The sequence below is a fragment of the Dromaius novaehollandiae genome, chromosome 4 (assembly GCF_036370855.1).
Source record: "Dromaius novaehollandiae isolate bDroNov1 chromosome 4, bDroNov1.hap1, whole genome shotgun sequence".
NCBI classification, from domain to species: domain Eukaryota; kingdom Metazoa; phylum Chordata; class Aves; order Casuariiformes; family Dromaiidae; genus Dromaius; species Dromaius novaehollandiae.
The window spans coordinates 86,068,927-86,095,987 of record NC_088101.1 but is presented as its reverse complement, the minus strand read 5'-3'; the positions used below and the strand labels follow the sequence as shown (position 1 = coordinate 86,095,987).

The 27,061-nt window shown below is 51.8% G+C and overlaps 1 protein-coding gene across 2 annotated transcripts in view; it reads left to right on the top strand.

The window, feature by feature from the left end:
- Positions 1-18,414, top strand: part of ADAM33 (ADAM metallopeptidase domain 33) — a 47,162-nt gene extending 28,748 nt beyond the window's left edge. For both annotated transcript variants that reach the window (XM_064511648.1, XM_026121812.2), the window contains exons 6-24: positions 152-338; positions 792-857; positions 1,414-1,485; positions 2,046-2,212; positions 2,367-2,451; positions 3,238-3,380; positions 6,186-6,363; positions 6,776-6,865; positions 7,259-7,454; positions 8,531-8,639; positions 9,070-9,274; positions 10,789-10,866; positions 11,831-11,939; positions 12,354-12,501; positions 13,919-14,009; positions 15,203-15,448; positions 16,069-16,244; positions 16,837-16,854; positions 17,226-18,414. In XM_064511648.1, the coding sequence (XP_064367718.1) occupies positions 152-338; positions 792-857; positions 1,414-1,485; positions 2,046-2,212; positions 2,367-2,451; positions 3,238-3,380; positions 6,186-6,363; positions 6,776-6,865; positions 7,259-7,454; positions 8,531-8,639; positions 9,070-9,274; positions 10,789-10,866; positions 11,831-11,939; positions 12,354-12,501; positions 13,919-14,009; positions 15,203-15,448; positions 16,069-16,244; positions 16,837-16,854; positions 17,226-17,277 (2,416 nt within the window). In that variant the 3' untranslated portion in view covers positions 17,278-18,414. The remainder of the gene's footprint in view (positions 1-151; positions 339-791; positions 858-1,413; positions 1,486-2,045; positions 2,213-2,366; positions 2,452-3,237; positions 3,381-6,185; positions 6,364-6,775; positions 6,866-7,258; positions 7,455-8,530; positions 8,640-9,069; positions 9,275-10,788; positions 10,867-11,830; positions 11,940-12,353; positions 12,502-13,918; positions 14,010-15,202; positions 15,449-16,068; positions 16,245-16,836; positions 16,855-17,225) is intronic.
- Positions 18,415-27,061: the final 8,647 nt, after the last annotated feature.

Here is a 27,061-nt window from a genome sequence, read left to right as displayed (position 1 = left end):
ACAGGGGCATCTGTCTCTCTTCTGTGCCCCCACCCTGGGTACCAACCAGCCTGAGGTGCAGTCAGTTTGTGAGGCCTCAGCAAGGGCTGGGGGAGCAGGAGTGAAAGAGCAACAGGAGCCATTCAGGGCTTGCTCTCCTCTTTGTTGCCAGGGGCCTGATTGTAGTGAACAGCAATGACAGCTATTACCTGAAACCCCTGGGAACCCCAGAGCCAGGGCATCACGTCATCTACCGAGCAGAGCACTTGCCCATCAAAGGTGGGACCTGTGGCCACGGCGACGACTTTGGCAGCAGCATAGCTGATATTGCTCGCTTCTTCAAGCCAGTGCATTACCGGGTAAATCCCTGGGTCCTTCGCTCACAGGAGGGACGGAGGGCTGGGATTGGGTCCCTACATGCCCCTGCTAAATGTCTTCTGCTGCCATGGGTGGTATTAGGTCATGGGGGTTGTGCTTGGGCAGGAGATCTCAATGGGAACCCCTAGGAGATGTGGGTGGGGGACCGGTGCCGGATGATATCTTGTGAGAGCCAGCAGATGTGTTTGAATGCAGCATCTTGGTGAGTCCTGACCAGGGAACTGGCCTTGGGGTCCTGGTCCTGGGATGAGGTTGGGAATTGCACCATAGCTGCCCAAATTTTCCTTGTCTTCTCATGCCTCAGTTTCTGCCCTTGGCAGTCCTGCCCAGGAAGGATGGTTATGTCTGAGGAGCCTGAGATACCAGTGGCCCATGCCTCTGTGCCCCTAGCTGTCTGCTTCTTCCCTCCTGTGAGCCTTGCGTCTGTCTTGCAGGCGAAGAGAGATGCCTGGAGGACCATGAAGTACATGGAGCTCTTCATCGTTGCTGATCACACACTGGTGAGCTCCAGAGGGGCAGAAACATGGTCCTTTGCAGATAAGCCAGGACCCCTCTCAGTCTCCCTCTCCGCTCTTCGTCTGGCAATCTCCAGCAGGTTGCTGATAACCGTCAGCAGCACCGTTAATGGCTGGACTTTCCAAGCTTCATGGGTGCAGCACGGCTAGGATGTGTCCAGCACAGGGCAGGACTTGGTGTGGATGTGCCGGCTCATATTTCCTCTAGGCCTCACTCGGAGGCTGTGTTTTTCCCAAGGTCACCTGAAATCACATATTGTCACATCCTGGTAGCGTGGGTGTCCTCCCCCTGCTTCTGTCGCGCTCGTGTGAGAGATGCTGCTGTAGCTTAACGGCATCAGCAGCACTGCAGAGTCACCAGTGAAATGACAGGTCTTCAGTGGTTTCGGCTCTCCCACCGCACAGCATCTGCCAGGGCCAGTCCCCCTTATCCTGTCCTCTGCACCGCCGGTCCCCCTGCAGCCTGGCGTGACGGGGAAGATGGGGTTGAAAGCATCAAACTTGGGTAGCAACCCCCTTCCCTGGGCTCATCTCTTTGCAGTTCAGGAACCAGAATCTCAACCTGGGCCACACCAAGCAGCGCATTGTGGAGATTGCAAACTACGTGGACAAGGTAAGGGCTGGGGAGAGGGACCAGCCCATCCCTTTTGTCATTTCTAGTGCATGGGAAAGCACCCGAGCTCAGGGCCACCCCTTTGGCAATCCTCAGGGCCTGTCCCTATGTCACTGATGCTGGGAGTTTAGATGGTGGTCATAAGCATGGTGGAAAATGGGTTCCCACCCATCAGCTGAGCTGTAGCAGCACAGTGAGTGCCAGCTCTTTGCCTGGCCCGGGTACATGTCCTGCTGTAACCTCAGTGACTGTGATTAAAGCCAGCATCCTTGACACGCAGCTGGGACAGACTTAGGTGTGCACAGGAGGTACATAAGCTGTTGCCACTATCACTGGCTCATATGCCCACACTTTTGCCTGTAGAGCTCATGTTTGCAGGTGGATTTGGGACAAATGTGTCCCTGAGTCATCCAGGGAAAGCATGGGGATCCACCAGCTGAAACAGTGCTTATTGCTCACTGGGTCCCAAAGACCAGGGCATCGTGGTGGGGACGGGGGAGCATAATGAAGTGCTGTAAATACTAGTCCCTGTCCCCTCCGTTCCTGTCCCCTTCCTGCAGTTTTACAGGTCACTGAATATCAAGGTGGCCCTGATCGGCCTGGAAGTGTGGACAGAGCGGGACCAGTGCACCGTGACCAGTGATGCCAACGCCACGCTCTGGTCCTTCCTGCAGTGGAGGAAGGCACTGAGGTCTCGGAAGAAGCATGACAATGCCCAGCTGCTGACGTGAGCATCCTTGTGGACCTGGGGACGGTGGGACAGGGAGCTCCCAGCCCAGCTTGGGGTCTCTGCCGAGCCCGGTGCCCCCAGGGGGGCTAACTGCCCTGTCCGGAGGCACTAATTGCCCATCCGCTCTCCTTTCCGGTACACGTCTGGACAGCGGGAAGACGTTCAGGGGGACGACCATCGGCATGGCCCCACTGGAGGGGATGTGCAGCCCAGATAACTCTGGAGGCGTCAGCGTGGTAAGGGAGGCATGGGAGTCTCTGCTGATCTTCCCAGGTTGGGGACCCATCACCACCCCATCTTCTTCGCTGGCCCAGCCATGCTGAGCTGCACCAGAGATGCTGGTAGTCCCTTATGCCTCTCACATATAGGCCATGCAATTAGGAGGAGGGTGAGAAAGGGCCAGTATAAAGCTCTTCTGCTCCGTGTACAACGTCCAGCTTTCAGCTAGCAGCATCATCAGGATCTCTTGAATCCAGCCCCTCATGTTGAACATTCCCTCTTATTCCCTGCTCATGCCCTCTGGTTTTGCTTTTCTTCTTGCTCCCTTGTGGGGTGACAGCAGCCCTGGTGACCCTGCAGGCCTGGGCAGGATGGCGGTGTGGGGTGCTGTGGTTTCTGGTCTCCAGGCCGTGTGCCTCAGTCCTCAGGGTTTTCAGTAGTTGGCTCTAGCGGCACATCTTCTCCCAAATCCATCATTGCCTCTTCTTTTGCCCTCTGAGCTCTGCAGGCCTGTTCCTAGCTAGGTCCTGCCCTCCTGCCACCAAGCTGGTTATAAAGAAAAAATGCTGCCACTTGTGGGGAGCTCCACGTGGGCTTTTGGTGGGCCAAACCCTGCTTCTGCAGTGAGCCCTCCTCCCTCCCTCCCCGCTGCGGGATCCAGCTGTGAACCCAGGAGTGCCACGGTCCCTCTGCCTCGCACTCCCACCCCAGCCCTGTCCCCGCTGTGGGGTGTTTGCCCTTCTCTGCTCTCTGGCTGCCTTTCTGATGCAGCCCCCCCCCCCCGCCCCCATATCCCTGCGCAGGACCACTCGGAGCAGCCCATCGGAGCGGCCGCCACCATGGCCCACGAAATCGGCCACAATTTCGGCATGAGCCACGACAGCCAGGGCTGCTGCGTGGAGGCCACTCCTGAGCAAGGCGGGTGCGTCATGGCAGCGGCTACTGGGTAAGAGACGGGGTGACGGTGGGGACGGGACATGGGGAATGTGGCCTCGAGCAAATTCCGGATGCCATTTCCAGATGTGCAGGCTGGGGAGCAGAGAGGGGGGACCTGTCCTGCAGATGCTCTCTTATGTGTGTGGCTCCACACCGCAAAGGGGAAGCTGGCTGGTTGCCTTCCTCCCTGCTTGCCCTGCACGTCCTGCTTCTCCAGAGCAGGCAGAGGTCAAGGGGAGCAGGCAGTTCTCATCCCTTCCTGGCAAAACATGCAGAGAAAAGGTAACAGCATCTCCGTGAACTCCTGCCTTGCTCAGGAGGAACAGACCACTCTGGAGGTCTCCGAAGGGCAGCAGAGCAGCTAGGAGAGGACAAGGGAGGCAGGTAGGACAAGCGAAGGCAGCGTTTGGTTTCCAGCCCACTCCCTGAGCAGCCCCAGCCCTAGGAAGAGCCAGGGACGGAGGCAAATGGATTTCATCTGGCTGACACGTTACGTGGCCTGTTTCTCGCCAGTGGTGCTGCTTTGCTCCTTCGCTGTTTGTACAGTGGGACATTGTGCAGGCGGACGCTGCTGGGGAACGCAAGGCTTTTCCTGGGCTGACCTACGCCCTGCTGAAGTTACTATTCGCTTGTAATCCTGGAGGACGAGGAGTCCCCAGTCTGCAGCCAGGATGTGGCTGTGCTGGTGGGATGAGCTCACGTTCCCTAAAGCCAGCCTCACTAAGTCCCAGTGAAGGGTGCTCCAGATCAGCAGTAGCTAACTTTCACACTCTCCAGCACCTCCCCCTCTCCCCCTTTTCCTTTTCTTTACTTTTACCCCTTAATTCAGTTCAGAGCTGTATGAAATTTATCTAACTGGCACCACTTCCCCTTCCAAGGCCATTCCTCCATCAGGTTTCCCAGTTCCTGACAATAGGATTGTCCCAGATTTCCCTGCATTGCAGAAGAGCAGTGATTTATTCCCTGTTCTTTGAACTCACCTGGTCTGAGAGTTAATAAATAACAGTCAATGATCACAATTCTGTTTCACTTTAGGGAACTGCCCGGTCAGCCCCAGAGTGAGCCTAATTGGTACTTAATCTGTTCTCTGTGACAGATTTGGGTCTCCTGGCTGTTAGAACAGGGTTTATTCTCTGTTTAGGTAGCTTCTGATGGGGAAAAGTGTCTGCTTTCCAGGAAGATGTAGCTGTGTATTTATTTATTTAGGTATGGAAAGCCTTAATTTTCCTGCCCTCATCCATTTGAGTTGGATACCCTGGAAGAAAGCAGTATACCACGTGCTGTAGTTCAGCTGTGCTGTGCCCCCGCTCGCCTCTGCAGGCAAAGCTTTCTGGCTAGACATCTCCCTGCAATGCCTTGCTTCTCCTCCTGGAGAAGATGGACCCTGCAGGGTGATGGGAGATGCCACCTGGCTTGAACAACTGGCGGGGGAAAGAAGTGGCACGTGAATAGCCTGGCTCCATTTTCAAATGGATGATGTGCTTTTCAGTCCAAATATTTCTTAAAATTTTTTCTTTTGCTAAAACGTTTTTCCCCACAAGGGTGGGAAGCTTATTTTGAACTATCTTTAGACTGTCCCTATTTGCATGTTCATGTACCAATTTGTGGGCTTATTTACTTGCTCACTCTCCAATAGCTTGTATGCGCCTACATTTTCCGTACAGCTCAAGAGATTTCCCCCAGGCTTCAGAATTACTTCAGAAAAAGTTCTCTGGCTTATGTCAGAAATAGGATGTCCTAATCTCAAAGAAAATTTTTTTCAGTAATATGGGGAAGCGAAAACAACACTGAAACAGAGAGCAGTGCATACATTTTTACCACCTGCTTCCTCCTTTTAAATGCATCATGCAAGGAGCCCCACAATTTTGTGCAAAATTAAGGAAGAACTGTTCTCAGAGTTTCTCAGAAAAAACAAATCATCGGTTTCTGTACAACTGCTTAGATGAAAGATCAGTTGGGCTGTTAGAGAAATGGCCATATATGTAGTGTGTACTGATTTTTTTATTATTATTTTTTTATTGTTGCTCAAGCCTTGTTAATGATTTAATACAGCCATTTTGTTTTTTCTTTTTTCTTTATTTTTTTAAAGGATTTCTGTCTGTCTCAGCCTTAGCGGTATTTAAATAGTCCCAAATGGGTATTTCCCATCACCACTTCAGTGGTAACAGACACGTATATAGGCGACACCCTGGGCAAATAGTCACTGTAACATAGAGACTGGCCTTGCGGTGAGGGTGGAGGGGGGTCTGCGGCATCCTGGGCGTAGGCATGGAGGTGATGCCTGCACCGGTGACCCCCACATCGAGGGGTCCTACTAAACAGGATTTTTTCCTACTAAAAAATCTGTGTGTGTGGGGGGGGAATGGCAATTTGCTTTCTTTCCCATAGGAAAGGCCCTGTTTTCCAGTGTTGCCATGTTTGGAGTTATACCCATGGCTGCAGTTTGAATGGCTCCAAACTTCAGGCCTTTGGGATTCAGACCATGGGGGTCTCCAAGAGGTTTCTTCTGGGTGCCTGATGCTCTGTGGGGTGATATATAGCAGCCCTGCTTGTCCAGCCAATCCCATTCTGCAAAATGCTTGGATTCAGTGTAGTTTTCCGTGGTTATTCCTGTCTGATGCTCAGTTGTGTGGGTTTGGGGTGGGGGATGTTAGCATCAATGCATCTGGCCAATGATGGCTTCTACTCTGGCGTTTGGAAGGATTTGTGCTAGTCTTCTCGTGTGCCTATTTCCAAACTCTGTTTGTGATTTTTCCGTCTTTTCCTAGTCCTGATTGCCCCAGTTCCCATCTCTCCCCATCTCTCCCCTGCACAGACATCCCTTCCCTCGTGTGTTCAGCTCCTGCAGCAAAAGGCAGCTGGAGAACTACTTCCAGAAGGGAGGCGGCATGTGTCTCTTCAACTTGCCTGACACCAAGGACTTGGTGGTTGGCCGGAAATGTGGCAACGGCTTTCTGGAAGATGGAGAAGATTGTGACTGTGGGGAGGTGGAGGTACGGTCCTGGGCACTGCGTCTCTTTTCTAGAGGCTTTTGCAGCTCGGCTCTCAGCTGCTTGCGGGGAGCCAGGCAGGCAGGAGGAGGGCATCCCATGTGGAGAGGCTCATTTCCAACGAGAATGGGTTTGCTGGTCATGGGACCTCAGGGAAGTCCCCAGTGGGGACTCCATCCCAAGTGCCCTTTCCAGTCTTGCATTCCTAAATCCTGTTAGCCTGGGCCTTGCTTTCTTCTTGACTTTGCCCCGTGTGCCCATTTCTTCCTCACTCCCCCATTCCTCAGTTTCCCCTTTGGCAAAGTGAGGAGAATAATGCTGTGCTCGGTGAAGGAGCCAGAGGGAGCGAGGGGGCTCGGCTGGGGAAGGGGAAGGGACGGGCTCGCTGACACAGTGGTGTCTTCTCTCTGCGCAGGAATGCACCAACCCGTGCTGCAACGCGCACAACTGCACGCTGAAGATGGGGGCCCAGTGTGCCCACGGGGACTGCTGCCAGAGCTGCAGGGTAACCCACGCCTCCTCTCCCCGCACGCCCACCCGCCTGAGAGGTGTGGGTTCCTGGGGCCGAGGAGGGAAATACAGCCCCCACCGTCCCCCTGGGACTCACGCTGTGCATGTCCCTCCTCAGGCCCCGAGTTCAGCACCTCCAGGGCCAAATGGGAAGGTTTATCCGTGAACACGCGTTCTCTGGGGATTCTCTGCTGGCTGCTCCTGTGACTGGGGTCCAGCACCAGGAATCTGGCTTTGCACAGGGATCCACCCTGGGAGTCCCTTCTAGTCCCATAGGGAACTATATTCATGGCTTCTGGCCCTGGGCTGTGCTGGGAGGCAGCGTCAGTCCTGGCTTAGCACATTTACTGCCGTTCGGTACTGAGACTTCTCTCTCCTCCTCCGGTAGTTAAAGGTGGCTGGGACCATCTGCAGGGAAGCAGCGGGATCTTGTGACCTCCCCGAGTACTGCACGGGTGCCTCACCTTACTGCCCAGCCAACGTCTACCTGCTGGACGGCTCCTCCTGCGCCTATGGCGAGGCTTACTGCAACAACGGCATGTGCATGACCCACCACGAGCAGTGCGTCCAGCTCTGGGGACCGGGTAAGCGTGCTGGACCCAAGCCCTGCCTCCTTGCAGCCCTTCCCTGGAGCAGGAGCCACGTCGGGTCTCAACTCTGTGTCTGTGCTTGGGGAAGGGCCGGGGTCCCCGTGCCCCCTGCCCACGGGGCTGGAGCATGGTGGATGGATGGCGTGTGCTGTCCCCATCCAGGACTGGACGTCTGCGTCTGTGGGGCTGGCGCAGTGGGGCTGGCAGGGCTGTGGGCACGATGCGTGCACACTCAAAGGTGCTCGGTCCTGCGCTGTGCGCAGTCTATCCACGTGCCGCGTATGGCCTCTCTGCTTCATACAGCCCATATGCTGCATATGGCCCCTACGCTTCATATGCCTTCCATGCTGTGTACGGCCCCCTCACTCCTTACAGCCACACGCTGCCTATGACCCCCATGCTGCATACTGCTTCTGTGCTGCATATGGCCTCCACGCTGCGTACAGCACATGGGCTACATATGGCTCCAGTGCTGCATATGGCCCGTAGGTGACACGGTTCACGTGCTGCATATGGCCTCCACGCTGCGTACAGGCACACGCTGCCTACGGCCCAGAGGCCGCATTAGGGCTCACATGCTGCTTATGGCCTTAATGCTACATAGGGCCGCACGCAGCATATGCTCACGTACTGCATACGGCTTGTGTGCGCACCGGAGTCCCCGCGTACACGCGCGTGCCGCCCTGCTCACAGCCGGTATACGCACAGCTCTCACTGCGCACACACCGTACAGCGCGCACAGCTCTCCCGTCCCCATTCGCGCAGTGACGCTGCCACCTCCCGGGGTCAGCGCCATGCTACGCCCCTCTGCAGGAGAGCTGCAGCAGGCAGCGGTGGCAAAGCCTCCCCCAGGGCTGAGATCCTCCGCAAGCCCCCAGAGCACAGGGGGTTCGCCCCTGTTGTGCTGTTCGCAGCCTCACACCCGCAGCAGTGGTGCTCCAGGAGACCTTGCACGGTGTTTTCTGCGTGAGCTTTCAGATACTGTTCCTGGTTTCAGTGTTTCTACCCTCTCCCTCCTGACTGCTTTTCTGGACCACTGGTTATGCTGGATCCGTTCTGCTTCCCTGCAGGTGCCTGGCCAGCCCCTGATGCCTGTTTCCAGGACGTGAACATGGCTGGCAACACCTATGGCAACTGTGGCAAAGACAGCCAAGGGCGCTATGTGAAGTGTGAGAAGAGGTGAGTGCAGCACGGACACCTGCGGGTGCCCATCTCCTCCCCCTGCACCCATGGCCCCCAGTGCTCGCTCTCCCCCAGGGACGCCAGGACTGTACCCTGAAGTCCCAGCTTCAAGCCTTGGGCCAGCTCCATTTTGAACCCGAGAAAGCTGCCAGGTCCTTCCTGGGCTCAGTCCTCATCACTGCTGGGAGGTTGTTCCGCCAAGCATCACCCCGCACACCGGCCCAAAGGGAAAATCAACAAGGACAGTGACAGTGGGAGACGCTATTCAGGGAATGCAGCAGCAGTCCTTTCCCCTTTGCTCCCCCGCATCCACTGGGACGTTAGAGGGAACATCCCTGCCTGTTTCCCTCCAGCATCTCTCTCTGCTGTCCGTGAATTTGCCGAAGTGAGCAGGCCCCGTCCCTCATGGCTGTGCCTCTCCTCCTAGAGACGCTATGTGTGGCAAGATCCAGTGCCAGAGCTCGGCTAAGAAACCCCAGGGGACCAACACTGTCTCCATCGACACCACCATCCGGTTTAACGGGCGGGAAGTGAAGTGCCGGGGCACGTACATGTACACGGCAAAGGATGACGAGGAGGACCTCTCGGACCCTGGGCTGGTGATGACGGGGACGAAATGTGGGGATGGGATGGTGAGTACCCCTTGCTAGGGTTGGGGTCTGAGGATGGGCCGGTGGTGCAGGGGAGATTGGCTCTTCAGCTTCTTGTCCCAGCTCCAGCTTCATTGCATGACAGCAGGGCCACGGGAGGTGGTTTTATTTATGCTTGCAGATGTCCCCAAATCAGAGGTCCCTGCTGGTAGGAGGACAAATGTTTTGGGGGAAAATCTTTGGCAATGACAGTACAAACCACTGATTTACCAGTTTAGCAGGGAAACAAGAAACAATAATTACAAATAATATCAGTCCTGATCGGATCCAAGCAATTTTCTTCCTTTTCAACTGAAATTAAACTCCCTGTGAGTGTAATCTTGTTCTCTGGACTGTTTCCTTGGGAATATTTCCCACCGGGCATGGGTAGGAAAGGCAAAGGAGATGACATCCTTGTTTCCCAAAGGTGGAGGGATGCAGCAGGTCCCTGGGGATGGAGCAGCACCTGGAGTGCGGGAACCCAGGTTCAATTCCCTCTTCTATCTTGGGAGATGAACCCTCATAAGGAGTTCTCAGCCGAGGCATTTCTAGATGGTACCAGATGCCTGTGTGTGGGCAACCGAATCCCTCTTTTGTCTCAGTGCTTATTTAGCTATTTAATGCAAAGTAGAGCAACCCAGCAAGATAGGTGCCTGCCTCAGGCCTTGCCAGATGATGCTTCCTTCCAGGAGGATGTGTTGGAGATGCCCATAAGCAGAGAAGAGGTCTGTGTGCCCTCAGCCAGGCTGTGTGCGCTAACCTAAGATGGGGTAAACAGGGATGCTACGGCCATGGTGGGCCTGGAGTCTGGGTCCAAAATGTTCTTCTTGCATATAAACTTCCTGGTAAATTCCAGGCAATTTGTCAATGAATAAACTGTTTCCCAAGGGAAAATTGTGTTAAGAATCAAGAGGATAGTTCCAAGTAGATGCTGCTAGCTAAACATTAGTCTGTTTTACAGTCACTGCATCCCTCAATACTTTAGAGAGGGGTCAGTTCATCTGAGAAATCGCGGAGGCTTTCTAAACGACACGGTAGCAGGGATGCAGGCCAGACAGAGCTGGCTAGGGAGATATGGTCTTCGCTATTTGGCATTTTAATTGGGAAATTTTCATCCTAGTTTAGCATGAAAGGCCAAAACATTGACATTTTCATGAGAAAGGATGCCCATTTTTGAAGAGCCAAAGTAGACTTTTCTGGCTTCGGCCCGCCTGTTAGGGGCAGATGGGAAATGCTTTCTCCAGGAGCTGCCAGGTGGGTTGTCAGGGGAGGGAGGTGGGAGCTGTGTTGGCTGTTGTCTGGTGAGCTGGCATGGACTGAGCATGGCAGAGGTTTCCTGGGATAGGCTGAAAATTGGAGTGAAATCAGTGCATTGATCTGGAATAATATGATTTAACCAACCTGCATTTTGTAGCAGACAGTGTCATTTCAGAAGACTCCTGTCTGTGAAGCCAGAAGATCACTGTTTCCCCTCTCTTGGGTCTTTCTCTGACCTTGGCTCCTTGGATCTCTCTTAGGTTTGCAAAGATCGCCGGTGCCAGAATGCCTCCCTTTTTGAGCTGGAAAAGTGTGTTTCCCAGTGCAACGGCCATGGGGTGAGTTGCTATCTGAGACCTACAGCAGGGTACTGAGATGAGCTCAGATTCTTAAGCAAAACCAAACATCTCCCACAGGGATGAGTCTTGCAATGCAGCAGGCACCTGCTTTTCATAACTATCACATTCGTGTCAGCTATGGGTGAGACTGAGCTGAGATCTTTGCTATCGGTGTCCAAGTTGGAGAAGATTGTTCTTGATGTAAGGACCATCTGCAAAATTTGAATCAGTATTTTCTCTGAACTCAGAGCTCAGAGCAGGTGCCTGTTCCCTCTGAGAGCAAAGCAATAGTCAGAAGCACTACTGGGACTGCAGAAAAGCAGGGAAGTGGTTCAAAGAACAGAAAGAATCATTATTGTCCAAAGCTTAAAGGCTACAAAGATTTGACCTCTGCGGACAGGGATTCCTTAGGTCATGAACTCAGGCTTTGTCCTGTAAGGAAACAACAAACTGCTGCAGAAAATCACAGTGGGATTAAATATAAGGAGGTCCTAGGCAGGGCACCGAAATTTACCCTTGCATTCTGCTCAGCATTGTTAATGCTTCAGGTTTGTATTCTGTGCTTTATGAAAGGTATGGATTACTGGGAAGGCCTCCAAGGGGAAGACACAATGTCTGACAAACTTCTGGCCTCCCAAGAAGTATTAAGGACATTGGGCTTGTTTAGTCAAGTGGTGTGAAAACTGAGGGTGTAAGATACTTGTCTTTAAAGGATTTTGCAAAGAGCAGGGAAATAAATGTGTCAGCAAAAGAATGTCTCCATACATTGCAATTGCAGCTCTGAAGGCAACATAGGCATGATCCAAGTGATGTTCAAGGGATGGATATTGGCAGGGATTAAGCTCCTTCTGCATCTCCAGCCCAGATTTCTCTCATTGGCCATCTGATCTCATCCCCCTGTATGGATCATCATTTCCATATGCGCCATTGCCCCTCATCGTCTCCAACCATCCTTTCCCCATAGGTCTGCAACAGCAACAAGAACTGCCACTGCAGTGCCGGCTGGGCTCCCCCGTACTGCGAGAAGCCAGGCTTGGGTGGCAGTGTGGACAGCGGCCCTGTGCAGCGCGACAGTGAGTCCTGACTTCCCATCTGTGTGGTGCAAGTGGCTGAGGTGGTTGGGGGAGCACCCAGTGCCTTGCGGTGCCAGTGGGGCTGGAGCAATGCCACAAAGACAGGGAGATGGAGAGAATGCTGCCAACAGCTTTGTTCCCAGATGTGCTGGGTCTGGCGTGATAAGGCAGACTTGCAGGTTGTGCCCAGCTCCAGTCATTTGGTGGCTGCCTACTGGTATCAGAGGCCACTGGACAGAGGTGTTTACTTCCCCTTTTTTGAAGGTGTGCGCAGCAGTGATGTCTCTAGCCTAGCTGTCCAGGAGCAGGCAGAAGGGACTGCTATTCGCATTGAGCTGCACTGCAGAGCTGAGGCAAACACTTAGGCTGACAGCCCTCCCAGCCTTGTGCTCATCTTTGTGCTTTCCCTGCTAGATCACGAAGTCATCCTAATAACCGTGCTGCTCATCTTCCTGCTCTTCCTCTTGGCCCTGGTGATGATCATGTACTTTTGGTACCGGCAGGAGAACTCGCTCCTGAATAAATGGATAAAGGAGATGAGGAGGAGCCATGAGACATACAGGTGAGTGATACATCCTGAATCCCTTCTCTCTTGAGGACCCAGTGAGACCCTGAAACCTTGTTTTCTTGCCACTGGCAGAATGCAGCTTGGTAGGAGTGGTTGTGGGGAAATGGAAGGGGTGGGCAGGGCCTGTTTCAATCTGGTATGAACTCAGGGAAGTTACAGACACAGCAGTTAGCTCTCCATCGTCTGGGGTCATGAGACGCTCAGGAGAAACGCAAGGTCTTACAGTGTCCAGATCTGTCTTTTGAAGGCTGTCAGAGGATCTTGTGCTCCCGGTAGCTCCAGTCCTTGGAGGAGATAATACCAAAGCAAGTCACCTTGGGGCCAGGTTAGAAGTCCACCTATACTCCCATGGTGCCGTGGCAAAGCTGCAAAGCCCTCCTGGGACAGAAATATGGAAGAACACAGTGCAAGGACCCCATGCTGTTTGAGGGTGGCAGGACATGTTACCTTGAACCCTGAGCTGTCTAACCACAATGGAGGGGCAGCTGGTCTCAGCTGGCTTCATGCACTTGGGCTGACAAACCAGTATGTGTCCATTCTGGGTCTAATCCACTGGTTAACCTGTAAAGCAAATGTTTCAGTACCTTACAAATGGTGAACTGGGACAACATACTTGGATTTGAGATCACAGGGGCTGTAGCTGTTCAGTCCTTTCCAAGCATCCTTTTCAGGCGTGCAGGTAATGAGTCCTGGTCTTTGGGACATGATGCAGACTGGCTTGTGTCTGTGGTGTCTGGAGCCTCAGGCTCTGGTGTGAATTTTGCCCTGTTCTGCTTCTGGGTTTATTGTCAAGGGAAAAATAGGGTCACATCAGAGCACAAACGAATCTGATAGCGTTGGTTCACTTACTGACATCCTGAGTGTGTATGGAGGAACTTAGACGTGGTTTGAGATCGAAAAAGCTTCTCCCAGGGATGGTCTGAAGCTTTCAGCTCCTTCATGAGCAGAGGACAGGAATGATCTGTCAGGGACAGCACAACCCCAGGGAGTGATGAGGAGGTGGCCTGGTACTGAGGAGCCAGTTTGCCATCTGTTCCTAGCAGACTGCAAGAGCTGGAATGGCTCTAATTGAGCTCTACATTTAGATATTCTCATTATTTCCTTCCCTCCACCCCCTATTTTCCCCAGCACAGGTGCAGACACATATCTCAAAGCCCCTGCAAGCATATGAGAAAAAAGTTCAGAAACAAATAAGCTTCCTCTTTTTATATCACAAGCAACTTCAAAAATGCCACCATACTCCCATTATTTCAAAGCAGACCTAGCTCTCACTAACCTAGCACTGCAAGACATTTACCTATCCACTAATGGAGACATGATATCTCTGACATGCACTGTTTTGGGAGGCAGCTGTGGCAAAGGTGGTTGCGTTATTTTGTCATCTGTGATTTATGTTTGTGATCCTGGGCAGGAGCAAAGCCGTCAATCGGAAGGCAAACAGTGGCCGTTCCAAAGCTGCTTTCACCTTACGGGACATTTCCACTTCCAGCCACACTAATAAAGTAAGTGATAACTCACCTTCCAGATTTGATTTCCTTCTTGTAGACTGATAATTGTGGGTGATCTCATCTCTTGCTAGCAACTGGTACTCTATGCTGCTTTGCGTGTGTCTCTGCTGTGAGCAAAGAGACTTTCAGGCCGGGTGGCCTAGGGTCACCACACCTGTGACTGCAGCTTGGGTGCGAAAGCTGCTTTGCTGGTGGCTTTCAAGGTGACTGAGGCTCAGAAGCTGCAGATTGGGGATAAGGATCTTTCAGTTCTGTGTGTCTGTATGGTGGTACCAACCGCCAGCCAGCTGCATACTCACCTACGATGTGCAGGATTCAGTTGTTTGGGCAATATTTTGGTCAAAGGACGACTTTTCACCTGGATTTCCTTAGGGTTGTGACTGCAGGGATGTATTCTGCCTTGCATTAGAGCTGAGTCTAGCAAAAGTACACTGGAGTCGGGGGTGTCAAGTCAGTAGCCCTGAGTTAAGCTACGAGTCCACAGTGCACTGTTGCTTTGCTCTTGTTCCTCGGTGCAAACGCTCCTGCTGTGCCCTCTGAGCGTGAATGAGACGTGGCACAAACTGGCATAGGCAGCCCTGACCCCGGGCTGCGTTTCGGAGGTGGCACCCCTGAGCAGGCTGCAGTGCTGGGCCTGGATGACTGGCTGACATTTCATCTCTGCTAGGAGTCTCCGCAGGGAAATTGCCCTGTCACCATGGCAAAGCTTAGCAGGGGCTCCGTGATCCCACTGAAAGCTTTTCACTGAGTCTCCGGGAAGGCAGATGGTTTGCTCTTGGTTGTTACAGCTCTGGCAGCTTTGGGATAGATACGCAGAGAGCAGAATTTAGGAAGACAGAGCAATGTTTTTTTTGAGCATGGCCGCAGTGGCTGAGCGCAGGGCGGAAAGGATGATCTCTCCCATCTCAGCAATTGGTCAGTGTGGTGGAAATGTGGGATGGAATGACGAGAGCTGTCCCTGCTCTAGGTCTCCTGAGCCCTCTCCTGGTGCCTCGCTCCTCTCTGTCTGCTCTGTGTTCACTTTGGGGCAGGATGGTGAAAGGTCAGTCCCAGGAAGTGGAATAAATACCCTGTCCTCCTCCTGCGACTCCCTAGTACCCAGACCATGAGGGGACTTCTGCTTTCCAGTGCTCAGGAAAACACACCTAATGTTTTTCTCCGTGCTTTTGCATTTCTCGTCCCTGCAGGCAACGCGGTCTGCGTTCCCCAACAAACCCAGGGCTCACCAGAACGGCTCCCAGCCTGTCAACATTGTCCACCCGCTTCGCCCGGCTCCCCACTCCATCCCTCAGCCTCCGAGAGACCACAAGCCTGCGAGGCCACCTCCCCCAGTTAGCAGATCGCCTGCCGTCCCCACCAAAACAGTCGTCTCTCATGCTAAGCTGCCGCCTCCGAAGAAACCGCTTCCTTGCAGTCCCGTGAGGACTCCACTGGTGAGCGTTGCTGGTGGGCCATATTTGCCCATTGGGCTTGGAAGAATTCCCTGGTTTTGGCTGCCACCCACTTCCTGCAGAATAACAGCTTGCCGCAAATTCAGCACAATTAAACCTCCAGCCAGCACAGCTTGGCTCTCGATACGCAGACACCCCACATAAAAGCAGAGGGTGCTCTGGCCTGTCTATGACTTTTTGTTTTTAGCTCCAGCACCAGAAGCTTAGTTTTTCCTTCCAGATGTCCTGGGTGTGATCCTTTTAGGTGGCATCGTTTGGTGGCTCATGGCACTACAGTGCTGAGGGCTTGTGTGCGCACAAAGTGTGCATCCCATCTCCGCCTTGCCTCTGAGAACCTTGGAGACGTGGGCACCGGTGGCTCTTCTGTGGAGTTTTTGGGCACTGTTAAGGAGCTGTCATGCCACCCTAAGAGATAAGTCTGTTGCAGTGGTGAAGAAAATCCATTAGATAATGAGAGTGTTCTTAGGTAGTTTGGGTATCAACAATGTGTTGTTTTATGCTTTGAAGCATTTCAGCTCTGTGGCAGGAGAGGGAGGATCGTAGGAGGTTATTGGATGCTTCTCTAAGGATGTTGTCTCTCCCCATGCACTTTCTGATCCCAGATTGTCCCAAAGCACCAGCCGCCCCGTCGGCCACTGCCTGGAAGTCCACTCGTGGCCAAAGAGCTGCCTCCTGCACATGGACGGACACTACTGGTCATGGTCCCTCCTATCAACTTCAAGGCATCAGGTACAAGCACCACGAGCCGCACCACGAGCCACCCCACGAGGCCGTTCAAGTAAGTCGAGAGAGGAGGGGCTGAGCTGCCTCCCACCATGGCTGGGGTCCCACAGGCAGATGGTGTGTGGGGTGTTGTGGGTCGCGTCTTGGGGGGACATCCCAAATGTCATCTGGATGCAGTGTGCTCTGGTCTGCCCCTTGTTCCCTCACCCTGTGGTCTCTGCAGGGTTACCTGAACTTCTCCTGCTCCTCCCCGACATGGCTAGTGTGTCCAGGCTGGGCTGCTGAGGAGCAAGAGGAATGATCTGGGCTCTGGGGTGTGCGGCTCTGTGCCCTGCTGCCTGGGCTACAAAGGACTTCAAAGTCCACCAAGTCTGAGGGAACTGGGAAAAAGGCCTTTAAGACTTTGGGGGTCCTTGCATGCAGGTTTGGGGGAGTCGTGTATGTCAGGGGGCTGTGGGTAATGTGACCAAGGTCAGAAAATGGCCTTCAGGGTTTGTGGAGTCCTGCGGGCTTAAGGGAGGTGCCCCCCTTTGGTGGGTGCATGGGGTCTCCCCCTCCAGAGCGCAGAGGGGGCTGTCAGTGAGTTGTTGGGGACAGACGAGTGAAGGGATGGCTAGTGACACCCTATTTGTCTTTCCTTCCTACAGACCGATGCCGCCTCAAAGGTGAGTCCCAGACACCATGCAGGACAGCACCTTTGCTGGGAACGGGATTGCTTGTGGGGAGATGGCCTCTGGTTAAACACGAGGCTGAGACCAGTGTTATTTATTTCTGCTACCTGGAAAAGGGAAATAAGGGAAATAAGAAAGTGTAGGTTTAGACTTGAAGCCTAGCACCAAAGCAATCCAAATTGAATAGGCTGCCTGCATGATGCTGGAGTGACCTGGAACAGCTGCAGGTTGCATCTCCTCTGGTCTCAGGGATAGCTGCTGGTCTGCACTCCTTGAGCTGTGGAAGGATGATTGTAGTGCAGATGGTGGATGCGTGGTGTCTCTGCACTCATTATGAGTTGTTTTCTTGCTCTTTTTGCTCCTAGGCCAGTTCCAACCATCAAAATCCAATCAACCTCATTCCCCTTGAAGAAATGACAAACCAAGGACACCTTAAGCCCATCCTTCCTGAGCTGGCTCTCCTGATTTGCACTGCTGCTGGCGACAGGGGTCTTTTATTTCTCTCTTGTTTTGTTTGTATTTTGATACCAGAGGACTATTTTTATAAGACAGTATGTGTATTCAGCACAAAAACAGTAGTGGGGGGTTAGGGAGGGGAGGAGAGGGGAAATTGGTACCGTGATATAACTAAGGGTTGGGATAGACTGGTGGTGGGATTACCATGATGGAGGCTCCACCACCACTCCTCGCATTGCTTCCCTGCCAATTTATCCTCCGGTCTTGGTTTCTTACTGACGTTGCACATGCGCTGGGACGGGGTGGCTTGGGGTCCAGTGAGCATCCAACACTGACGAGAAAAGCTGACGACAGTGCAAGCGGAAGCCGTGTAATATCCTTCTAGCTACCTCCTCCTTCTCCTCCAGTCCTGGTGAGACCCTCCACCACCCATTGCCACCAGAGTTCAATGCTGGGCATTGTTTCCGGAGCCATTTGCAATGAGAGAAAAGAAATGGTTTCCAGTTTGAACTGTGTTAGACAGTGCTGGGACTTTTGCATGAAGGACCAAGTTCTCAGATGCCTCTCAGCTTCCTTTCTGACTGAAAAAAAAGAAAACAGTGGCAATCCTGGGACTGTACCTGCAAGGAGCAGCCATCTGGGAAATGGTTTAGTGTCTGCGGTGCTGGTGGTGGCTGGTTACCAGGGTGCTTTTGAGGGGCTTAGGAGCCCTCCGGAAACGTTGCATGTCCCCTGCTCATGGGACAAGCCCAGCAGTGGCTTTGTGAGCTGCTAACACTCTGCTGCCCAAAAGGGGAAGGAGTCACAAGCCAGGAACAAAAGCAGGAAGGCCTCCTGCTTGTGCCATTGGCTTTCCTAATGGCCTTGACCAAGCCGTTGCATTTCTCTGTGCCTCAGTTCCCCCGTCTGTAAAATGGGGGGTAATACCTACCTCACAGGGGTGCTGTGAGGTTTAACAAACTGACGTCTTGAAAGGGCTTTACAATCCTCAGATCAAAGGTGCTGTTGACCTGCACAGTACTATACCGTGCCACTTTCCTATGACTTGATACGCGGCTGTGTCAAGGTCCGAAATGAGAACAATGGCTTTGTACAGTCTCCCGGCTCCTTCAGCTGTTTTGTTGCTCAGAAGTTCCCAAAGCCTTTAGACACCAAAAACTCCATGTCTTCCACCACACTAGTATAAACAGACATCCTGGAAGTCCTTTCTGTTAGCCCTTAAACCTGGGTTCATTTGTTCCAACAGCATGTAACGTGTCAGCTACACTGGGTTAGATCCTATTTGACCTAGGACAAATCTTTGAGATACATCCAACCGATGTAAACTTGCTTGTGATACAGGCTCAGGGATGAACCTCAGCAAACTGCTGGTGTTTCATTATCCTCAATGCTACAAAATAAGCACATTATTCTGGGGTGAATTTGTCTACCTTCATCTGCTGCCACAAGATACTGTTCTACTTTCAATTGCTGGACTAAGGTTCTGCACCTGGCAGGTTCGTTTCCCTGGTGCTGCTAATTGCAGACTATGGTTAAGTCTGACTTAACCTAAGCTGTCCTGACTCTTTTATGATGAGGTTTGGTTTTGAAGTTGTTGGTTATGCTTAATGGGTCTTCCCTGAAGCATCTCTGCTGCCTCCACATCTTTCTTGGTAGGTGGATATCCAGGTGGGATGTAGGGTCCTGCAGCTCCTGTTACTTTGATAACAAATGTGCAAGACACACAGGTTTGCATTCCTGGGTGAGAATTCCCCATTCATACACCCCTGAATCCTGGTAGCCCTTTTTTGGCTACCTGACAGCACTGGGAATCTGTTTTCTTCCAAGAGAAATGGGCTAAAGAGAAAACTGGTAGCCTCTTGGGGGAGGCCTAATCCTGCTTTTGGCTTGGAGGTGGATGGTCTCCTGGAAGCCCTTTGTATTTCCTATGAGTCTATGAAACACGATCGATGTTTCAGATCAGATAGATGTCCAGATGTTACTGGACGGTAGGGACCAGTGCTGTGATTCGTTTCCTATGCATCAGAGGCCATCAGGGATCTGTAAACTGTGCTTTGAAGACTGCTGGTGGCCTGTAAGAGCCCTATAAATGTTTCCCATTGAATCCACTGAACAGGATTGGGCAGCAGTGTTTGTATTTGTCATAAATCTTGTTAGGTTCGGAGCTGGATACTAGTGCTGCTTGTAGGAAAGAATTGCCCTGATGTTTGAATAGCTCTTCTGGACTTCTGCCTCTGAAACTTGCTGTTCCCTAAGCACAAGGAAGAAGGGGTATCTGGCGACAGACCAGCTGGAGGGAGTGCCCTCACCTTCCCTGGAATTGCCTGGGGTGGGGTTCGGATCCCTGTAAAGTACCACTCTGGTCACACTCACTGGCTGAGCAGGAATTGGGATGGGGAGATGAGGCTGTTCCACTGGTGAAAGAGGACTCCTTAAACCTTCTCAGCAGCCTTCTAGAGGACAGGATAAATGAACAGGTCCCTAAAACTTTATGGGGTCCCACCTCCCAAGGGCTCCTGAGCATGGTCAGACGTGGGTGAGAGCCTACAGAGCTGCTGGAGAAGGGAGACGCTGCTCACTGTGTGTGGATGTCCTTCCTTCTATTGTCTGGTATTGGTGTCAGCAGAGGGTTGAACAGTTGGAGAGGGTTTGGAGAGGTCACTACAGTGATGACGGGGCTGGAAAACCTGTTTTCAAGGAGTTGATTCATTTTGTTTAATGAAGAAGGAGGCGAGGGAGGACAATGCCACAGTCAAAAAGCATCTTACATTTGGGGCCAGCAATTAAGTGATCACATCAAGTTGATGCTATGTCCCTTGGGTTTGATTCCTGCCTATTAATGTCACGTACCTGACTATCATGCTCCTCTCTGCCTTCTCCTATTGCAAATAGGGAGATAGAGATTTACCCACCTAGAGGGCTGAATTTTCCTCTAGAGGTACCCAGCCTTCACCAGTGATGCAGAGCCAGGACATGTACATTAGTTGGGCTAGATTTTAGCCATTTAGACTAGAAAGGAATTGATGGAAACCCCCATTTCTGGTCTTAGGGATCCTGCTAGGTCATACAGGTCTAGAGCTCTACCTAGCAGCACAGTAAGAACTCAGCAATGCTGCTTTCAACCATCTCAGAAGATCCTTTGTCTTCCTGGAAGATGTCCTTGCATGCACCAGTGGATTTTTTTGAGGCAGAAAAGCTGTGCCATGGTGCGAATAACCAGTCACATGCTCTGTTCCCTACGTAGACCATTAGTGCTGAGTACAGCCCTTTCAGGGCACGTCCATGTGAATGGATGAACCCAGATCCTCTGGCCTTGATCAGTGGCGTGAGGGATAGTTATTTAGGGACAGCACACAGCTGTCTGTTTCCTGGCCCTGACTGGCCTGAGAGGGCCACGGGGAGTGCAGGGAGAAGAAATCCATCCTGATGCACCCACAGATGCAAGATGTGGCCTGTGGTGTGTGGGTCAGACAGGACTTTGGGACTGGTTAGTGAAATTCATGAATCAGGGAAGGCTTTTGAGCGTTCAGATAACACTAGATGGCAGCATATGACCATGAAAGCCTGTATTCAGCCTTGCCTCTGAATTGTGGTGGGATTTTCCAGATGCTCAAGTGTAGCTTTTCTTCTTGCTCTTTCCTTGCCTGCCTCAGCATCTGCAATCCTCTTATAAGCGTGAGCTGGGCATGAAAGCTGCTGAGTTCCCTTGATGGCTAGCTGAGCTTGAAGTTCTCTCAAGTGAAGTTTTCCCCATAATAGAGGAGTCCTGTAGTTTGGGTACCTTTGGATAATCATGGCGGAGAATTAAAAATCACAGCCCTTCTCTGTAGCATGTTCTCAATATCAATGGCACCTTCCTGGTTAATGGAGCCTGTGCTCTGTGAAGGGGAAAGGGGAAGGCTCCTGCAGTGTTGGTTCTGGCTTAGTCATTTCCCTGCAAACCTGGGGGCACTGAGACGTGCAGCATCCCATCTGCTGCTTAAATGTGTCTGAGTCTGTCTAAGGCTTGGAGGTCTGGGTTTGGGGCGGAGGTTCATACCAGTTTTACCTTCATCACATCAGCTTTTCTGAGGTCTCTTCCCAGCTTTGCTGACAGAGAGACCAACTCATATACCTTGTCTGTCCTGGTATGCAGCTGGAGGCAGAGAGCAGCACCAGAGTACACTGACTGCTGTAATCTGCTTTAACTCATTTGTGTTTTTTAGCCTTGGCTTGGCTGCCTCTCAGAATGAAAGTGTCCCCAAAATGCTTAGTCTACTGGTAGGCTGGGCCTTGCTGCTACCCCTGTGGTTGAATAAGGGAGCACCTGGGACAGTGTTTATGGAGATGTGTGCTGAAACCCCCCACCTCTGGGGAGCTCTTGAGCCAGGGCTGAGGCTGAGAGATTCAGGCTAATGCTTACTTGCTGGTTTGACCAGTCTTTTAGCATGTATGTTTCTTGTTATGTGGTGGTATTTGTACTTGCCACGTAGGAGAGTTTGTGAGATTAGAGTGGGAAAGATAAGGGGAAAAAAAAAACCCCTCCTGTCTCCCTCAGGGAAAGCATCTACATGAAATTCAATGACTTTACATGCTCTTGAATTCCCAGTAACATGTTGAAAGACAGGATGGGCCCATCCCTTTTCTCCTTCTGGTCTGATATCCCATTTCCAACAGCAGCTAGATGCGGACATTTCAGAAGAAGGGTAAGACAGATGGAGCAAAGCCCAGCTCCTTGCAGATTTCAGTCTGTTCCCTAAGGAGACTCATTTAAGCTCTTTGCTCTGTCCCACTATAATTGCCCTTACGTTCTTAAACCTTCCAGTGATGGAGAGCCCACATTGCTTCAGGAAACATCTTCATGCGCTTTTCTTCCAGCAGTACAAATGTTTTCTCTAGCTTTTGCCTAATTTATGGGGATTCCTCTTCCTCCTGCACTGAGATACTCCAAGTCCTATGCAAATGAAATGGAAGAGAGGTTAAGCTGGGGTAACTTGAGTGAGTCATCTCCAGCAGTGTCTCTTTCTCTGTCTATCTGCTGTTCTCTTGCTGGTGTCTCATCTCCATTAACATTCTTTCCAAGACTTCTAAGAGGTCCCAGTGCACCAGGCATTTTGCAAACAGCAGAATTCAGAGCTCGTGATCCAGCCTACTACGAAAATAGCAGAGGCCTCTGGGCTTTCTGGATACTTTCACTCTTACTGGGGCTGATGAGGGAGAGTGTGTGTGTGTATGTGTGTGTGTGAATATCTCCCAGGCTTTCTTTTAACACAGTGGACTCCTTTGAACCAACCAGCCAGGGAATAAGACTGCACAGCCAGAACCCGGGAGAAAGAGCCTGCTGAGGTGATAGGGCTTATTTGGGCCCATTCTGGTCCTGGAGACGGCCAAGGAGATGTGAAACAACTAACCATAGGGAAACAGCTCTGGCAGTACCCAGCTTGCTCTGTTGGTGGTGGAGAGGCTACAGCCAACTTCTACTACCTCCACCTTGAGACTGACTTCCTGGTCACAGGTGGACCTAGCCAGGACACCAGGATTAGGCCCTGCATTTGAGACAGGACTGATGTAGCTCACTAGGAGGAGGATGCGATGGCTCTCTTCTGCAGGGAAGGCACAGACAATTTGGATATCTGAAGGTGTTGGACACCCAGGAGCCTGCTAACAGAAGCCCTCCGAGTTTACCCCAAAGCACAGTTTTCCTCTGAGGAAACCAGTATCCCAGAGCCCTGATCTTTCCCTTCTGCCCTCCTCTTAAGCAGGGAGGTGAACCATTTCCAAGGTAAATTTGGCAGACCAAAGAGACTGGCATGAGGCAGCCACTTGTCTTTTCCTCACCACTGTTTTCTAGGAGCCACCTCAGTGTCTAGCATTTCCTTTAATAAGACAAAGTTCTTGCCCCCAGCTAGCTGGGCCTGTTCACAGCAGCCCATGCTGCATTAATGGAGAACGTGGTTTCTGGGAGGTTACAGTGCTGTTGGGCTCCTCTCTCCACTGGAACCAGCATTTCAGCCTAACTTACTGTCCCCAGCAAAGTGGTGAGACCGTGGATAGCCCCTGAAGAGCTGCCCCATCATGTTAACAGGCTCATTGGGATGAGCTACTTTTCCCCATGAAGCAGAAAGCAAGCCCAGATTGCAGAGGGAGTGGGAAAGGGACTTGGGACTTTACCTCCCTGGTCATTTCAGGGGGTTGTTGTCACCCATCACACTTGCTGTCCCCCCCATGTCCTGTCCTGCCCAATTACCATTAGGTGTGGGAGCCACAGCAAGAGGCCAAATCCTGACCCCCAGAGAAAGGCTGAACTCTCCAGGATGTGCAAGGATGCTTTGACCTGCTCTGTGTCTTCTGGCCTGCTTGGGCTCTGCAGGGGTTTCCAGGCAAGCGGGGCTGTGGGTGAAGGGCAAAGCAATAGAGGGGTAGGGGAGGGTCCCCAAGGTTCAAATGGATTTCAGTGAGCTGCAGAATTTGGGGGCTTTTCTGGAGCAAGCTGGGGATGTCTCCTTGCATCAAGAAGCATGGACCACATGTCTGCCTGCTGATAGAGCACTGAGATTAGAGGTACACCGAGTTTGCAGGTAGACCAGTGCATGTCCGTGCATGTCCTGGCACCAGGCAGGCCCTGTCCCACATGGTGCAGCGCTAGGTGACATCGCCAGACCACCTGAGCTAGCCAGCTGGCTTCCAGCAATTCAGGGGTGTCTGTCTCACCCTCCCTGTACACCTCCAGGTCCAGCTTTCTGTCCTCTACAGCTCAGTGCAGGTCAGGTAAATCCCTTGCCAGTGTAAAACCATCCTCCTCTTATTTTTCTCATTTAATGTTGTATCCCAGGGTGGGAAAGATGAAGGGGAAGGAGACCCAGAGTGGGAGCACACAGCTGCAGGCAGGCAACACACACACACGGATACTCAGAACTGCAGGCAGACATGTGCATACACAGAGCCAGGGAAAAAGAAAAGAGAAGGAAAAAAGGCAGTGAAGCAGTTAATGAAGAGGCTCCTGCAGCCTAGGAAGTTGAACCATTCATCATCTTCTAGTGCCTTTTCTTTCCTTTTACTTTATTTGTCTTTGGCAGAAGACAATTGCTCTCTCCACCCCTTTCTGCTATTCCGGGGGCTGATAGCTCTCTCCTTGGAGCCAAGAACGGTCCCATTAAAAATGAAAGTATAAAGCACAGCTTGATTTTAATTCGTTGCATCAACATTTCTATATATGCAGAGAGAAGGAGAGAAATACATTTATAATTTTATACACACACATACATGCTAAAGACTGGGGTCCCGTTGAGTGTTGCCACTGAAGTGTTGCCTAAAGCTGATCTCTCATCTCTCCAATTTCCAAGTATTTCTTAAAGAAGTGAGTGTCTTTCAAGTCCCAGTGCTATGAAGTACAAAATGAGCTTGGAGATGGAGCACTTCTGTGTGAGGAGTGTCAAAGCAAGAAGCAGCTCCCTGTCTCCAACTTCTCTTTCTGTTTTAAATCCTTACTTGGAGCAATAAATGAAAAAAATCAGGGCAAGTTTGGGCAATGTCTGGAGCTGGTATGAAGCCCTGCACTGTGCTGGCTCTGTTTGCAAGGAAGGAGGAAAAAAAGTTGTGATGGAAAGTGGGTAGTTTTCAGGGCTTCTTTATTACTTTGTCACAGAGAGAAGAACCCGGGTCCTTGATTGGTGGCAGATGCCATGAGATTCCTTACAGGGTGACCAAGCTCTGGTCTTAGCAGACCCCCTCCATTTACCTGTTGGGAAGCCAATATGCAGGGAGCGGCTGCTGGGGAACAAGCTAAGGAGACTTTCTTGTCTCTGTGGGGACTGAGAGCATGAAGGGCTGGAGGGATATGGACAAGGATGACAGGAATATTTGCCTTACTGCCTTCTCTGATGCAGGGCTGACCTGGGGTGAAGCTGTGGATGAGGAGGCTAACCTGGTGAGAAGCATTTCCCCTGTCCACTGGTGCAAGGTTCCCACTCAGGGTTAATGTGGGGAGTGTCTGAGCATCCCTTGCCCAGATGGAAGTGGGATAGCTAGTAAAGATCCTGCTGCTCAGTTGGAGGAGGGATTGTTGCCCAAATTCACCTCTACGGCTTCATGGAGGCATGGCATCTCTATGCAAAGAAAATGCTTCTACTGTCCACCATGGTTTGAAAGCATCTGTGAACAAAGGGAAGGCTGTACCTGGTTATCAGAGAACATGTGCAACATGTCTTTTGGTCCTGGATAACCAAACCAAACCGTTCCAAAGAACTAAAACCAGGAAGTCAGAGAATGTGGAGATGGGGGTGGGGGTGGTGGTGGAAAAAAATACTACAGTGTGGCTTAGAAAATGCTGCATGAGACCCAGGTGGCCAGCTCATGGAAGGAGTTCAACAGATAAATAAATGAAAGAGGAGATGTCCTGGCCTAATTCAGCAAGACTTACTGAACTGCTGCCCAGATAAACACATCTCTGAGTGCTTTTTTTTCTCCTTCCAGCTCCTCAGTAGACCTTATTTTCTCTCAGAGCTTTTGAGTCATATTAAAGTAACCCATACTAAGATATTCTGCTCTTTCCAGCATGCAGAAGTCCTCCATGTGGGTGGTGTGCATCTAAATACGCATTTTGAGGTGGGGACCCCAGTGTCTGGCCTCTGGGTTGGATGGTGCTTACTATCTCATGCGACATACTCGGCCTGGGGCTGTGGTCCCCAGTGGTGCCTGCCATGCACACACAGCTCGACCCACCTTTGGGATACAGGACCCCCTTTGGAGCCCTTCCCAGGACTGAAGGTATCAGCTTTCTGGGTGATGATGGGAAGAAAAGAGCTTTTGTCTCTGAATTTTTTTTTTCAGACCTTTGAGAGAGCCAAAGGAACCTGTTGCCAAGGAGACTTTGCCAGCCAGTGAGCTGTTGGCTCAATGGGTATAAACGGGACGAGCATGTGTGTAGTGACAGGAAACCTAAGTGCCATAGCCTGGGATCCTAGGATGAGACCGGCAACCCAGACTCAGGCTGTGAGGGTCCTACAAGAGACTCACCCAGTGCGTGTGCTGATCCTGTTACACTGCAGATTTATTTCTGCTGCACTCGATTTCCCTTCTGCAGGGGGATCTCAATGCCCTCGTCTTAGCCAGGGCCTCCTCAAGGATTATTCCCAGTGTAAGTGGTCCTTTGAAGAAAGTGAGGCTGAAACTTAATACTCCTCGGGACTTAAGGACCCTACAAAGACCTTACAAGGACTGTACAAAGATAAGATAAAGATCTTGAGATGTGAAATGAGCCCCTGTTGACAATTCCTCAGTCTCTGTGCTGAACCTACTCCACCAGACCCAAAGGCTCTACCAGCAGCTGGGACCAATGTGGTAGCAAAGAGTCATAGCTAAGTGCTCCCCACCTTCGATCCCCCCAGCTGTGGCATGAATTACTGTTTTGAGAGGGCCTAGACAGAATTAGACTCAAGGTAGGGGCTAGGTAAAGAAAAATGGAGCCAATAAAGAGTTGCAGGGAGCAGGGCTGGTTTAGGGGATTGCACCACAGTGGCCGCTGATAGGCTGTGAGCTGCTCGCAGAGGACAACGATGACTAGCCAGCGACTGAACTGGGCTGATAGAGCCCATAAGAAAGGCTGCCTATGCTATCAGCCCTGCTGAGCCCATGGGCTTTCTCCCACAGCTCCACCACGCTGAGCACGTGAGCAATGTCCTGCCCTTCAGCAGCAAAGCTCTGAAGAGTAGGACGTTGCTCAACCAACTTTCCTACATGAACAAGGAAGGCTGGGGGGACATTGGTC